The 17,160-nt window shown below is 34.6% G+C and overlaps 2 protein-coding genes across 2 annotated transcripts in view; both read left to right on the top strand.

Annotated features, from left to right (window-relative positions):
• The window catches only part of LOC148953700 (metabotropic glutamate receptor-like), a 265,383-nt gene that overhangs the window by 31,233 nt on the left and 216,990 nt on the right, over positions 1-17,160 (top strand).
• On the top strand, positions 16,023-16,436 carry LOC148953701 (protein CFDP2-like). The gene has a single exon (XM_089085808.1). The coding sequence runs from the start codon at positions 16,023-16,025 to the stop codon at positions 16,434-16,436; it is 414 nt and encodes a 137-aa protein (XP_088941934.1).

A 17,160-nucleotide genomic window follows, 5' to 3' on the forward strand; every position in this document is an offset into this window, starting at 1 on the left:
TGGGTGAATTTTCTTGTAAAGCTAATGGAAGCTACTAAACAACAAGCATCAAATGCATCATCTACGTATCATAAAGCATCAAACGCATCAACAAGCATCGTCTACGCATCAGCAAGCATCAAACGCATCAACAAGCATCATCTACGCATCAACCGTAGTAAAAAAGTCATCACGTAAACAGATTAAAAGCAGCTTACATTGGGACCGTCAGCAATTTTGGAATGAGGTTGCCTTAGATATGGGAAAAGCGGACAAAAACAATGACACGAGAAGGTGCATTTTCTTGGATTATTGATTCCTTGGGTGTAGTTTCTATGGTCAAATTAAAATATTTATATCACCCAAATTCAGGTTGTTCTTTGAGAAAACTGAATTCATTATTCGCTCATTAAATCAAAGCTGGCTAATGGCCAATGTAGCCATTAGTTTCTTATAGAATCTAGTATTTGTTTCAATTGTGGTCTTAAAATTGACTGCTATAATTCCAAATGTATCAAATGTATCAATATAGCAAATGTATCATATTGTATAACCTTCAGATTTGTACGAGAATAAAAAGAAGAAAAAACTGGAAAACCTGTTCTGGGGTTTATTATTGTCAGGTTTTTTTTACCTCACAGTTTTGAATACGAAAAGTTTTTTTTGTAGTTTAAATGCAGTTTAAGCAACTTTAATAAGCAGTGGCTCCTATTAAGCAGGTTGTTTCAATTTTTTGTTTTCAATTCTGAACTGAATATTGTAATATCAAAATGCTCACTTTGTTTCATTCAGAAAATTTTCGTGCATTGGATTTTCAGCGTTGCTTCTTGTTGAACTGCGTGAAACTTTCCCGGTTCCATATTCTTTTGATAAAATTGACTATTGTACTTCCCAAGGCATTAAACAACGTAGCAGCCACTCTTATCGGAAAAACAACAACAAATTCTTAGACATAATTATTTAGGTTTTATGTGTTTTGCCGTTGCAGTCAATTCGAGAAAACGTTGGACAACGAAGAAAAATCTGGTAAGTCACAACCAGCAAAATAACAGAAACATGCAAATATTTCTATCAATGCATTTATCTTCTGTCTATAAGACTCCTCCTCCTGCACTGAGGACAGCTGAGCAGAGGATTCGGCCGAAATATTTGCATTTTCTCTTTTTTCACTGGCTTTAATTATCTTTGTGAAAACAGGGGCTTCGTTGGCCTATGTTTTCTTGTTTGGTCATACTTAGCCTATATGGTCTCAAAAATCATTTGCTGTTCTAGTTTTTAGACAGAATAGACCTTTTTAGTCTAAGTAAATACCACTTTGGATTGAAAGCCACGTTTCCTTAAAAAAAGCGAAGACGTCTTCTGAGACTTTTCTGAGAAGACCTGAGATTCTATGATCAATTTGAACTACAAGGAAGATAGATCACCTATCTTGTATTCTCAACAAATTCTGATAAGTCTCCTGAGATTCTTCTGAGGAATCCTAAGACCTCTGCTTCATCGTGTGAAAAACTCAGACTTCAAGAAAAATAGCTTCTGTAGTTATTTTGATGTTGCCGCCTGAATTTTCTCCTCAATAAGTTGTGAGACGTCTTCTGAGATTCTTCTGGGAAGTCCTAAGATTCTTTTTTCAGCTTATGAACAATGTGAACTAAGAAGATAGCTCACTTTGCTTGTCTTCTAAATAAATTCTGACAAGTCTGCTTAGACTTTTCTAAGAAATCCTGAGACCATTCCTTTCGTCTTATGAATAGTTCGGAATGCAAGAAAAGTATTTTTTTTCTTTCTTTCGTGTGTTCCTTTGACTATTCTTCTAAAAAATTAAATGAATGAAAGACGTGCTTTCGTGCTGAAGACGCATTGTTTGTATACAGGCGAAATATCCGCGTTGTTTTGTTTCTGTTGTTTTTTTTCTCTCCACTGGCCACAGTCTCGTTTGTTTGTTTTTTTTTTAGAGATTTTTCTCTTTGAAAATTAAATGAAAAAAAAACTAAGTTTTTTTTAACTTAAATTAAGAAGCGATATTGAAACTTAAAACGAACAGAAATTACTCCGTACATGAAAGGGTCTGTCCCCTCCTCAACATCTCGCTCTTTATGCTAAAGTTTTTTATTGTTTTAAAAAATTTAGTTTGAGACAGAATCAAATTTTTTTTAAATTTAATTTCTGAACGTTTTTGAATTAATGAAGCTTTGATTTTGGCTCACCGTACATGAATAATTATAACGAAATTTGCATATGAATTTTCTTTTTTTTGGCTAAATGGCTTTCTCGAAATTTTGTTCTGACGTAACTTACGAATTAACATACGCAACGAACTTCTATATTCGTATGTTTTTATTACGTATATTAGGGAGTTCACCCCCTTTTCAATACCTCGCTCTTTACGCTAAAGTTCAAATTTTGTTCGAATCACAAACTTCTGAATCACAAAGGCCGGTTAATTAGAATAGATAGTTCTTTTGAAAGTACTAAAAAAAACCTTTAGCGTAAAGAGCGAGGTATTGACTAGGGGTCAACCCCCTCATATACGTAAACATTTCTGTTCGTTTTAAGTTTTAATTTTGCTCCTTACTTTCACTTGGAAAAAACTTGTTTTTTTCATTTAATTCTGATCGTTTTTAAAATAAAGCTGGGAAATCCGGCGCCCCCTTCTTAGAAATGTCCCTTCCCACAAGGAAACATCCTCCATGGAAAGATACTCCTCTGTAACCCTCTACTCTGACCCCCCCCCCCCTGCACCATAAAAAAATCCCTCCTGAAAAAGTTCTGTACACTTCCCAATAACCAATACTTTATGTAAACAATGGGCAAAGTTTACAACTTGCAGCTCTTCCCCCGGGAACTGTGGGGGATTAAGTCATCCTCAAAGACATATTTATTAGATTTTTGACTATGCTGAACAAAATGGCTATTCCAAAATTTTGATTGGGTGACTTTGGGAAAAAATAAGCGTGGGAGGGGGCTAAGTTGCCCTCCAATTTTTTTTTGTTACTTAGAAAGGGCACTATAACTTTTAATTTCCGTTTGAATGAGCCCTCTCACAATATTCTAGTACTATTATATCGATACGATCACCCCTGGTTGAAAAAAAACAAAAAAAAAAAAAATAAACACGCATCCGTGATCTTTCTTCTGGCAAAAAATACAAAATACCACATTTTTGCAGATAGGAGCTTGAAACTTCTATAATAGGGTTCCCTGATACACTGATTCTGATGATGTGATTGTCATTAAAGTTCTATGACTTTTAGGGGGTTGTTTTCCCTTTTTTCGAAAATAAGGCAAATTTTCTCAGGCACGTAACTTTTGCTGGGTAAGACTAAACTTGATGAAATTTATATATTTGAAATCAGCATAAAAATATAATTCTTTTGATGCATCTGTTGGTATCGACATTCTTTTTTTTAGAGTTTGGTTACTATTTAGCCGGGTCGCTCCTTACTTAGGCTACAGTTCGTTACCACGAACTGTTTGATAAATTTTGAGGCATTTTATAAGACTCTTCGGAGTAACTCGAGATTCTTCTTTTGTATTATGAGCAATTTGGACTAAAAGAAAGAAAGCTTATTTAGCTTGTCTTCTCACTAAATTCTGATAAGACTTCTGATACTCTTCTGAGGAATCCCAAGTCTCTTCTTTCATGTTTTGATTAATTTAGATTTTCTAATATTTCTGATTTTCTGGTTTAACTTGTCTTCTCTAAAAGTTCTGATAATTTTCTCAATCCATTCCTGTTGAAAAGTAGTGTAAAAAAAAACCATGTTGCTCAGCTGAAAGTTAAAACATTTTCAGCTGAAAGTGTGCTGCAAGTGTGCTAAAAGTGTTCAGTTCTATCAATTATAGAGTTATCATGTTAAATATTAATGTTCAATGATAGCAGTATCATTGAACATTATTATAAAATGATATAAAGTAGATGGAAGGGCTTTTTAGGCGGGCCTTTTGGCCTTACAGACGTAAACATTTCAGTGCATAGTCGCATTCTTTTTGAAAACATAAATGAACGCACAATTCTACAAAAAAAACAACCTGATGTTCTTTACTAATTGTGCTTGCCATCAACCAGAAATTTCGCTTTTTTCGCCTTTTTGAATGTAATTTTGTCAATATTCGGAGTCACTGGCATGGCAAACCCTAAGTAGTTTCTATCATAAAAATCAAAATGTTACTATTATAGTTACCAATATATATAGTTACACAAAATAAAGCCATACAAAAAATGGAAAACGAAAACAAAAGAAAAAAATAGTCTATACAAAAACAATGAAGAAAAAATACACGATATATGAAAAAAACACTGACAACTTTCGTTATAATACGCTTTTTGCAGCTTTTGCGGATTTTAGCAGCTTGGAAATTTTGGCAAAGGCACTTATATTTGTCCATTTAAAATTTCCTGTAAATTCAAGCTTTCATGCCCCCCCCCACACACCGGAATTTTGATGACGAAAGACCTTGGCACTCGAAGATATCATATCATTAATAATATCATTGCATACACGAATTATTTTATATCATAAAAATATAAATGCTGCTATTATAGTTACCAATATATATAGTCACACAAAATAAAGCCATATAAAAAATGAAAAACGAAAACAAAAGCAAAAAAATAGTCTATACAATAGTAATGGAGAAAAAAATACACAATTATAAAAACACTGACAGCTTACGTTATAATACGCTTTTTGCAGCTTTTGTGGCTTTTAGCAGCTTGGAAATATTGGCAAAGGCACTTCTATATGTCCATTTCAAATTTCCTGTAACTTCTCGATTTAGTGGCCCCCCCCCCCACCGACCTGAATTTTGCTGAAGAAAGACATTGGCACTCGAAGATAGCCTATATCATCATGAATACTATCATGGCAAAACCTAAGTATTTTCTATCATAAAAATAAAAATGCTGCTATTATAGTTAGCAATATATATAGTTACACAAAATAAAGCCATACAAAAATGGAAAACGAAAACAAAAGCAAAAAAACAGTTTATACAAAAGCAATAGAGAAAAAAAATACATTGAACCGCTTACGTTATAGGGCCTAATATGCTTTTTCGGCTTTTGCGGCTTTTAGCTGCATTGTAAAATTTACAAAGGCAATTATATATGTCCAATTAAAAGTTCCTTTAAATTGACTAGTTAGTGCCCCCCCCCCACCGACCTGAATTTTGCGGAAGAAAGACATTGGCATTCGAAGATAGCCTATATCATCATGAATACTATCATGGCAAAACCTAAGTAGTTTCTATCATAAAAATAAAACTGCTGCTATTATAGTTAGCAATATATATAGTTACACAAAATAAAGCAATACAAAAATTGAAAACGAAAACAAAAGCAATAAAATAGTATATACAAAAGTAATGGAGAAAAAAAATACACTGAACAGCTAACGTTATATTATGCTTTTTGCGGCTTTTGCGGCTTTTAGCTGCTTGGTAATATTGGCAAAGGCACTTCTATATGTCCAATTCAAATTTAATGTAAGTTCAAGATTTAGTGTCCCCCCCCCCCACACCGACCTGAATTTTGCGGAAGAAAGACATTGGCACTCGAAGATAGCCTATATCATCATGAATACTATCATGGCAAAACCTAAGTAGTTTCTATCATAAAAATAACAATGCTGCTATTATAGTTAGCAATATATATAGTTACACAAAATAAAGCCATACAAAAATGGAAAACGAAAACAAAAGCAAAAAATAGTTTATACAAAAACAATGGAGAAAAAAAATACACTGAACAGCTTACGTTATAATACGCTTTTTGCAGCTTTTGCGGCTTTTAGCTGCTTGGTAATATTGGCAAAGGCACTTCTATATGTCCATTTTAAATTTCCTGTAAATTCAAGATTTAGGGCCCCCCCCCCCCTCCGACCTAAATTTTGCGGAAGAAAGACATAGGCACTCGAAGATAGCCTATATTACCATGAATACTATCATGGCAAAACCTAAGTAGTTTCTATCATAAAAATTAAAATGCTGCTATTATAGTTAGCAATATATATAGTTACACAAAATAAAGCCATACAAAAATGGAAAACGAAAACAAAAGCAAAAAAACAGTCTATACAAAAGCAATAGAGAAAAAAATACACTGAACAGCTTACGTTATAATACGCTTTTTGCCGCTTTTGTGGCTTTTAGCAGCTTGGTAATATTGGCAAAGGCACTTCTATATGTCCATTTCAAATTTCCTTTAAATTCAATATTTAGTGCCCCCCCCCACCGACCTGAATTTTGCGGTAGAAAGACCGTTGCATTCAAAGATAGCCAATATAATCATGACAACAATAATGTCAAAATAGAAGTATTTTATATCAAAAAAAAAACAAAGCTGCTATTATATGTAGCAATATCTATAGTTACACAAAATAAAGCCATACAAAAATGGAAAACGAAAACAAAAGCAAGAAAATAGTTTATACAAAAGCAATGGAGAAAAAAAATACACTGAACAGCTTACGTTATAATACGCTTTTTCAGCTTTTGCGGCTTTTAGCTGCTTGGTAATATTGGCAAAGGCACTTCTATATGTCCATTTCAAATTTCCTTTAAATTCAAGATTTAGTACCCCCCCCCCCACCCACCTGAATTGTTCTGAAGAAAGTCATTGGCACTCGCCGATAGCATATTTCATCATTAATACTATAATTTCAAAAACTACGAATTTTATATAATAAAAATAACAATGATGATCTTATAGTTAGTAATATTTATATTTACACACTATAAATACATAAGATAATTGACAACGAAAACAAAATCAAGAAAATAGTATATAAAAAAGAAATGGAGAAAAAAAATACACTGAACAGCTTACGTTATAATACGCTTTTTGCAGCTTTTGCGGATTTTTGCTGCATTGTAAAATTTACGAATGCAATTATATTTGTCCAATTCAAATTTCCTTTCCGTTGCCTATTTAGTGCCCCCCCCCCCCCCGCCCGAAATTGTGCGGACTACAGTCCTAGGCACGCGCAGTTAGCCTATTTCATCATGAATACTATCATGGCAAAACCGAACTAGTTTATATCATAAAAAAAACAATACTGCTATTATAGTTAGCAATATATATAGTTACACAAAATAAAGCCATACAAAAATGGAAAACGAAAATAAAAGCAAAACAGTCTATACAAAAGATATGGAGAAAAAATACACTGAACGCTTACGTTGCAATACGCTTTTTGCGGCTTTTGTAGCTGCTTGGTAATATTGACAAAGGCACTTCTATATGTCCATTTCAAATTTCCTTTAAATTCAAGCTTTAGTACCCCCCCCCCACCGACCTGAATTTTTCGGAAGAAAGACCTTGTCACTCAAAGATATCCTATATCATCATGAATACTATCATGGCAAAACCTAATTAGTTTCTATAATAAAAATAACAATACTGCTATTATAGTTAGCAATATATATAGTTACACAAAATAAAGCCATACAAAAATTGAAAACGAAAACAAAAGCAAAAAAATAGTTTATACAAAAAAAATGGAGAAAAAAAATACACTGAACAGCTTACGTTATAATACGCTTTTTGCAGCTTTTGCGGCTTTTAGCTGCATGTTAATATTGGCGAAGGCACTTATTTTTGTCCATTTCAATTTTCCTTTAAATTGACGCTTTAATGCCCCCCCCACCACCCACCTGAATTTTGCGGAAGAAAGACATTGGCACTCGAAGATATACTATCATGAATACTATCATTGCAAACCCTAAGTATTTTCTATCATAAAAATAAAAATGCTGCTATTATAGTTACCAATATATATAGTCACACAAAATAAAGCCATATAAAAAATGAAAAACGAAAACAAAAGCAAAAAAATAGTCCATACAATAGTAATGGAGAAAAAAATACACAATTATAAAAAACACTGACAGCTTACGTTATAATACGCTTTTTGCCGCTTTTGCGGCTTTTAGCTGCATTTTAATTTTGGAAACTGAAATTATATAGGTATATTTACCTTTTAATTTCCATTGTATCTGTAGTGCCCCCCCCCCACCCAGCGGAATTGTGCGTTCGAAAGACCATGGCACTCTCAGATAGCCTATATCATAATTAATACTATCAAGGCAAAACCTAAGTAGTTTCTATCATAAAAATAAAAATGCTGCTATTATAGTTAGAAATATATATAGTTACACAAAATAAAGCCATACAAAAATGGAAAACGAAAACAAAATCAATAAAATAGTATATACAAAAGCAATGGATAAAAAAATTACATTTAACAGCTTACGTTATAATACGCTTTTTGCAGCTTTTGCGGCTTTTTGCTGCTTGGTAATATTTGCAAAGGCACTTCTATATGTCTATTTCAAATTTCCTGTAAATTCAAGATTTAGTGCCCCCCCCCACCGCCCGGAATTTTTCGGAAGAAAGACCGTGGCATTCAAAGATAGCCTATATAATCATGAATACTATCATGGCAAAATCTAAGTAGTTTCTATCATAAAAATAAAAATGCTGCTATTATAGTTAGCAATATATATAGTTACACAAAATAAAGCCATACAAAAATGGAAAACGAAAACAAAAGCAATAAAATAGTTTATACAAAATCAATGGAGAAAAAAAATACACTGAACAGCTTACGTTATAATACGCTTTTTCGGCTTTTGCGGCTTTTAGCTGCTTGGTAAAATTGGCAAAGGCACTTCTTTTTGTCCATTTCAAATTTCATTTAAATTCAAGATTTAGTGCCCCCCCCCCCCACACACCGACCTGATTTTTGCGGAAGAAAGACATTGGCACTCGAAGATAGCCTATATCATCTTGAATACTATCATGGCAAAACCTATGTAGTTTCTATCATAAAAATAAAAATGCTGCTATTATAGTTAGCAATATATATAGTTACACAAAATAAAGCCATACATAAATGGAAAACGAAAACAAAAGCAATAAAACAGTTTATACAAAAGCAATGGAGAAAAAAAATACACTGAACAGCTTACGTTATAATACGCTTTTTGCAGCTTTTGCGGCTTTTAGCTGCTTGGTAATATTGGCAAAGGCACTTCTATATGTCCATTTCAAATTTCCTGTAAATTGACTATGTAGTGCCCCCCCCCCACCCCCCTGAATTGTTGGGACTAAAGACAATGGCATAAGAATATAGCCAATATCAATATTAAAACAATAAAGGCAAAATCAAAGTAGTTTCTACCATAAAAATAAAAATGCTGCTATTATAGTTAGAAATATATATAGTTACACAAAATAAAGCCATACAAAAATGGAAAACGAAAACAAAAGCAAAAAAACAGTCTATACAAAAAAAATGGAGAAAAAAAATACACTGAACAGCTTACGTTATAATACGCTTTTTGCAGCTTTTGTGGCTTTTAGCAGCTTGGAAATATTGGCAAAGGCACTTCCATATGTCCATTTCAAATTTCCTGTAAATTCAAGATTTAGTGCCCCCCCCCACCGACCTGAATTTTGCGGAAGAAAGACATTGGCACTCGAAGATAGCCTATATCATCATGAATACTATCATGGCAAAACCAAAGTAGTTTCTATCATAAAAATAACAATGCTGATATTATAGTTAGCAATATATATAGTTACACAAAATAAAGCCATACAAAAATGGAAACTGAACAGCTTACGTTATAATACGCTTTTTGCAGCTTTTGCGGCTTTTAGCTGCTTGGTAATATTGGCAAAGGCACTTCTCTATGTCCATTTCAAATTTCCTGTAAATTGCCTATTTAGTGCCCCCCCCCCCACCGACCTGAATTTTGCGTAAGAAAGACATTGGCCCTCGAAGATAGCCTATATCATCATGAATACTATCATGGCAAAACCTAAGTAGTTTCTATCATAAAAATAAAAATGCTGCTATTATAGTTAGCAATATATATATTTACACAAAATAAAGCCATAAAAAAATTGAAAACGAAAACAACAGCAAAAAAATAGTTTATACAAAAAAATGGAGAAAAAAAATACACTGAACAGCTTACGTTATAATACGCTTTTTGCAGCTTTTGCGGATTTTAGCTGCTTGTTAATATTGGCTAAGCCACTTATTTTTGTCCATTTCAATGTTCCTGTAATTTAAATCTTTAATGCCCCCCCCCCACAAACCGGATTTGTGCTGAAGAAAGACCTTGGCACTCGAAGATATACTATCATGAATAATATCATTTCAAACCCTAAGTAGTTTCTATCATAAAAATAAAAATGCTGCTATTATAGTTACAAATATATATAGTCACACAAAATAAATCCATATAAAAAATGAAAAACGAAAACAAAAGCAAAAAAATAGTCTATACAATAGTAATGGAGAAAAAAATACACAATTATAAAAAACACTGACAGCTTACGTTATAATACGCTTTTTGCAGCTTTTGTGGCTTTTAGCAGCTTGGAAATATTGGAAAATGCACTTATATATGTCCATTTCAAATTTACTTTAACTTCTCTCTTTATTGCCCCCCCCCCACCCACCTGAATTTTGCGGCAGAAAGACATTGACACTCGAAGATAGCCTATATCATTATGAATACTATCATGGCAAAACCTAAGTAGTTTCTATCCTAAAAATAAAAATGCTGCTATTATAGTTAGCAATATATGTAGTTACACAAAATAAAGCCATACAAAAATGGAAAACGAAAACAAAAGCAAGAAAATAGTTTATACAAAAGCAATGGAGAAAAAAAATACACTGAACAGCTTACGTTATAATACGCTTTTTCAGCTTTTGCGGCTTTTAGCTGCTTGGTAAAATTGGCAAAGGCACTTCTATATGTCCATTTCAAATTTCCTTTAAATTCACTATTTAGTGCCCCCCCCCCCCCACCGACCTGTATTTTGCGGAAGAAAGACATTGGCACTCGCAGATAGCCTATATCATCATGAATACTATCATGGCAAAACCTAAGTAGTTTCTATCATAAAAATAACAATGCTGCTATTATAGTTAGCAATATATATAGTTACACAAAATAAAGCCATACAAACATGGAAAACGAAAACAAAAGCAATAAAATAGTGTATACAAAAGAAATGGAGAAAAAAAATACACTGAACAGCTTACGTTATAATACGCTTTTTGTAGCTTTTGCGGCTTTTAGCTGCATGGTAATATTGGCAAAGGCACTTCTATATGTCCATTTCAAATTTCCTGTAAATTCTCGATTTAGTGCCCCCCCCCCCACCGACCTGAATTTTTCGGAAGAAAGACATTTGCACTCAAAGATAGCCTATATCATCATGAATACTATCATGTCAAAACCTAAGTAGTTTCTATCATAAAAATAAAAATGCTGCTATTATAGTTAGCAATATATATAGTTACACAAAATAAAGCCATACAAAAATGGAAAACGAAAACAAAAGCAAAAAAATAGTGTATACAAAAGCAATGGAGAAAAAAAATACACTGAACAGCTTACGTTATAGGGCCTAATACGCTTTTTGCAGCTTTTGCGGCTTTTAGCTGCTTGGTAATATTGGCAAAGGCACTTCTATATGTCCATTTCAAATTTCCTGTAAATTCAAGATTTAGTGGCCCCCCCCCCCCGACCGGAATTTTTCGGAAGAAAGACATTGGCACACAAAGATAGCCTATATCATTATGAATACTATCATGGCAAAACCGAAGTAGTTTAAATAATAAAAAAAAAAATGCTGCTATTATAGTTAGCAATATATATAGTTACACAAAATAAAGCCATACAAAAATGGAAAACGAAAACAAAAGCAAGAAAATAGTTTATACAAAAGCAATGGAGAAAAAAAATACACTGAACAGCTTACGTTATATTACGCTTTTAGCTGCTTGGTAATATTGGCAAAAGCACTTCTATGTGTCCATTTCAAATTTACCAAAAAATACCCTCCCCAAAATTTACCAAATCAACCATTAATGCCCTCCCCCCGCCAACCTGATTCTTGCGGAAGAAAGACATTGGCCCTTGAAAAAATATGTCCATAATTGTCCTACTTACCCCATTCTCACAAAACAACAAATTACGTCTGCGTCTCAAACTGACCCATTCCCCTCAGAACGTTTACTATATTGGAATAGAAGATAATTCGCCCAAATCGGGAACCTGAACTGCAAAAGGTATTAGCTTAAAATAAAATAATATTCTAGTGCAAAATTGTGATTAATATCAGCAAAATAACTTAATATTCTAATATTTTGATTTGGAAAGAGTTGAGTCTTCTGTTATTCAGTTGCAGTTTAAGAACACTGAAATTAGCTAGGGAGTCCACTCCAGGTTCTGTGCACCCGATTATTCACAAGGGTAAAAAAAAGCAAGGTCTAAAACTGATTAATTTAGACAGGCCAAGATCTTTTCCTCGTCGATTCTGGCCTTTAGACCAAAGTAATCTCAAATTTTTTCCCCAGAATTGAACTATTTGTAGTAACATTACATTTGGTTATTACATTTATGAACGAAACGCGAAGAGTCCAAAATGAGCTATTTATTTGACCTTCAATAACTTCAATATTTTGTTTACAGACATAGAGGCTCCATAAAATAAAAGTTCAAAATAGGGATAAAATCCTTTTTAATAGACAGGGTATAAAAAATTCACAAAAAATACCAGATATTTCGGTCACATATACAGCGACCGTCATCAGTAGTAAAACTAAGCTTAGTTTTACTACTGATGACGGTCACTGTATATGTGACCGAAATATCTGGTATTTTTGTGAATTTCTATTAAAAAGGATTTTATCCCTATTTTGAACTTTTTTTTTATCGTCATGGAAAGGCAGTGTGATCTCCGAAATTATCTACGTCATAGAGGTTCCATTTTCCTTTAGTAAAGTATTTGCAACGCTGCTTCCTTAAATATAAATGTATTTCAAAGGAAAGTTTTATAACCGTCTTTTCTCACAAAGAAATGTTAGTCATATGAATTGAATAAGGAGATAAAACGAGGAATGTTACAATAATTTTCTTATGGCAGTAACATATCTTTTTAAGACGTTTTTTATTCTGAAATAAAAAAAAATAATTATGAAAGTGTAATTGGAAAGCTTCTGTAAGAAATTTCTTTTATATACCTTTTGAGAAAACTTTCCTTTTGATGTTTGTCGTGCGGCCCTAAGACTTATGCAAATGATTTAATACCCATTTGGAGTTGGCCATAAATATGCTTTACAAGATGAGAAAAAAACTCGAAAAGAAGAAAAAACGTGGATGTTTACTGCGCGTGAGAATTCAAATGCAATGCAAATATATAAGCCGAGACCTCCGTGCGACCGTCCTCAGTGCAAAAATAAAAAAAAACGTAAACACAACCACTAAAATAAACAAAAAACTGTAAAAAATAACCAGTAATATAAAACCAGGATCATTTCCAAGTAACTGTGAAAGGGTAAATGAACAAGAAATCGAGCAGTAAATGAATCCAAGAAAAAAAAAAATCCCGAAAAATTCCAAAAAAAAATCCAAGTTCTTTTTACTTAATACTTTTTTAAAACCCAATCGTTTAACAGGTCTGCTATCATCTAATATTTTACAAGGTTCTCGTTTTTTCTTCTTTTCGTGTTTTTTCTCCTCTTGCATTTTTCAGCCAGCGGCGTCTCATAAATTATTTAAACATATCTTCTATAAAAACACAGAGAAGCGGCATATTTATATTTAATATTTTGTTGTTCTTAAAGATAAAACTGGATAATAGAATTTCTTGCTTACGTTTAGGAGAGGTGGAAGGGAACTAATGGTCCCGTTTTTTCTAGGACAAATTTAGCAATAAATGACTTAGCGTAATTAATCGGAGTGCTAAACCTTCTGAGGTCAACACCAATGTCTGTGTTCCACCTCTGCTCTACTCAGTGCCTCATTCCTTTGCTTCCTACTATGAAATTCCCACTTCCTACAAATCTTGTATCATAGCGTCTTGATTTTGATTAGATAATGAAAAACAAGTTTTTTTTTAACTGAAAGTAAGGAGCAACATTAAAACTTAAAACGAACAGAAATTATTCCGTATATGAAAGAGGCTGCCCCCTCCTCAACACCTCGCTCTTTACGATAAATTTTTTTTTTTATTATTTTAAAAGACAAAGTTGTGAGACAGAGTCAAACTTTAGCGTAAAGAGCGAGGCGTTGAGGAGGGGACAGCCCCTTTCATAAACGGAATAATTCCTGTTCGTTTTGAGTTTTAATTGTCGCTCCTTACTTTCAGTTAAAAAAAACGTTTTTTTTTAATTTAATTTCTTAACGTTTTTGAATTAATTCAGCTTTGATTTTGGCTCACCGTGCATGAATAATTGAAACGAAATTTACATATAAATTTTACTTTTTTCGGCTAAATGGCTTTCTCGAAATTTTGTTCTGACGAAACTTGCGAATTAACTTACGTAACGAACTTCTATATTCGTATATTTTTATTACATATATTAGGGGGTTGGCCCCCTAGTCAATATCTCGCTCTTTATGATGTAGTTCAAATTTTGTTCCAATTCTTTAAGGATGACCCCTTAATCACAAAGGCCGTTAATTAGAATAAATAGCTCTGATGAAAGTACAAAAAAAACTTTAGCGTAAAGAGTGAGGCATTGACTAGGGGGCGAACCGAATCCTATACGTGATAATTTCTGACCGTTTTAAATTTTGATGTTGATCCTTACTTTCAGTTGAAAAAATTGTTTTTTTTATTATTTAATTTCTGACATTACGTAAATACCATATCCACAACCTGGCAGCACCTGCTGCCTTTTGTTACGTCTAGCTACTTAGCCGCGCAAAAATTACAAGTCGCATAGCTGCTTATAGTGGAAAAACGTTACTTAATCATGGATTTAAGGCACAATTTGGTTAGCCCTTTCCCTTCCATCAGAACTAGGCTTGAAAATTCCTTGCCCAGCCCGTTCCCTGTCTTTCTCCAGTAGTGACCGAAAGTTTCTACTACATCTCCCAAGCTGTTACCAAGATCTTGCAGACGCACAATTTTAATGAACTTCATAAATATATTTTCCTTTGGTATAACTCTGCCCCCTTCCCAAGTCAAAATTCAAAGTTCAATTGAATGTCCAATGCTCCCTCAAAGTTTTATCGCAAACCCTTAAGCCATTCCTAAGGTAGTGTAAATAACTTGAAAAATCATTTACACACAATGTCCTTTGATTTAATATGGTACGTGTGTTGTCTCTAGAGTAGATTTTGTGAAACTCTGGTAATCTTGGCATAGTGGATGATCCGTGAGACCTCATTTGAAATACGATCAATTAGGAACAAAAGTTGTTTGGACTATTTTAAGACCCCCTTCCCATTTCAAACAAAATATCGGATTTTCTTGACCCGAAGAATAATTTTTCTATTACAGAATCTATGTGTAAGCCATGGGCAACTGGCATAATTTACTACCCTTGTTCCAGGTGTTTAAGATACCTACTGAGACTCCTTCTCAGTAGGGGCCTCCCCAGGCCACTCAGTGCGTCGCCAGGTGACGGAGAGGGGAACGTCCTAAAGATATGCAGGGTACCTCCATTAAATAGGAGACGCATACAAAGGGGGGGGGACCTAGTCCTTGGGGCCATAATAGAAACTAGGACATCCTCACCCAGGAATCATAAATTGAGGTGGAGGAGGAAGAAGGCCCCTCTGATATTCACTCAGCAGGGCCCACCGGCGTGTGGAGACGTCCTGTGAGCTGGAACCCTTCTCCCAGCAACGGTTTAAATTACATCGTGAAGCAGAACACCATCTTGGGAGGATCCTCTGTAGGAGGACAACTGCGACAGAGTCTAGTATCCGTTTGGTTTATGAACAACGGCCTCTTCAAAGGACTATCGGGGACTCTGTCGGGGGCCGTGGGTCTGAGAAACCCTTGGTCAAGAAAATTTCCCATGAAACATTTATGAAGAAACTAGTAGTCCCAGAAATGATGTGCAAACTATGGCATCCCAGGTTTCAAGCGACGCGATCTCGCTCCCTGGAATACCGGCGACATAGAAAAATGAGAGACCTATTACCAGTAAAATAAATCTACAGATGAATGAATTTCAAGTTTAAAACTGGAATGTGAGATCCGTGAAGCGAGAATCAACATGGCTAGTGATCTCTATGGAAATGAATCGCTACCAAGCAGACGTTCTTTTCTGTCGGAGGCAAGATTGAATCGAGTTTCTGTAAAAACCATACCAGTCCGTTGCTCTGACAACTCGTACTTATTCCTCAACTCTGGTGCGTATGATGGACTCAGGAACAATGGAGTCAGCTTTATGATTGGCTGCCATGCGCAAAAAGCTCTTCTTGCATGGGATCCAGTGAAACCCAGAATAGCAAGACTACGAATGAAAGTAAGACTACCCAACATGTCTATCATTGCTGTCTACGCACCAACAAGACTGTCGACGGATGCTGATAAGGACTCTTTCTACACTGATCTGGAGATTACGATGCAGAAATACCCCAAAAGAGACGTCTTGATTCTAGAAGGTGATTTGGAACTCCCGTGTTGACCCAACAGACCCCAATATTCGCGAGATTGTTGGTCAGTTCACTTATGGACAGTGCTGTGCCAATGGGGATAGACTACTCCAGTTCGCGAGATCCCATAACCTTACCATCCAACACCATATTCCAACACAAACCCTTTCAAATGATAACTTGGCGCTCAAAAGATGGCTCTAAAGCTGCACAAATTTACCACATATTTATCCGTGAGTGTTGGTGCTCCCCAGTTATAAATTCTCGAGCTTATAGAGGAGTTTGCACGGGATCTCAATCTGGAAGTGATCATGCACTTGTTCGTACAAATATACTCCTAAAGTTGAGCTTAAGCAAGAGACAATCCTCCAAAAAGGAAGTTAGACGTGGAGAAACTGAAAATTCAATCAGTGAAAGAGGACTTCTGCCTGAAGATACAGAGCCAGTTTGCAAGCCTGACAGACTGTGACGAAGACCCACCACCCTATGGAACACATTTCCAGGACACTAATGAAAAGGTGGCTACTGAAGTTATTGACCATGCTCCTGCAAAGCTGAGAAAATTGTGTCTCAGAGAAAACTGTAAAGCTAATAGAGGCTACTAAACGACAAGCATCAAACACATCAACCGTAGTAAAAAAGTCATTAGGTAAACTGATCAAAATCAGCTTCCGTTGGGGCCGTCAGCAATTTTGGAATGAGGTTGCCTTGGATATGGGAAAATGAGACAGAAACAATGACACAGGAATGGATTAT

This window comes from Artemia sp. Qi Xiang Cuo, chromosome 3 (genome assembly GCF_049724085.1).
Source record: "Artemia sp. Qi Xiang Cuo chromosome 3, ASM4972408v1, whole genome shotgun sequence".
Classification (NCBI taxonomy): Eukaryota; Metazoa; Arthropoda; class Branchiopoda; order Anostraca; family Artemiidae; genus Artemia; species Artemia sp. Qi Xiang Cuo.

Bases quoted from the DNA above. Each gene is read 5' to 3' on its own strand.
- LOC148953701 (XM_089085808.1), top strand. From the start codon at position 16,023: ATGGCTAGTGATCTCTATGGAAATGAATCGCTACCAAGCAGACGTTCT.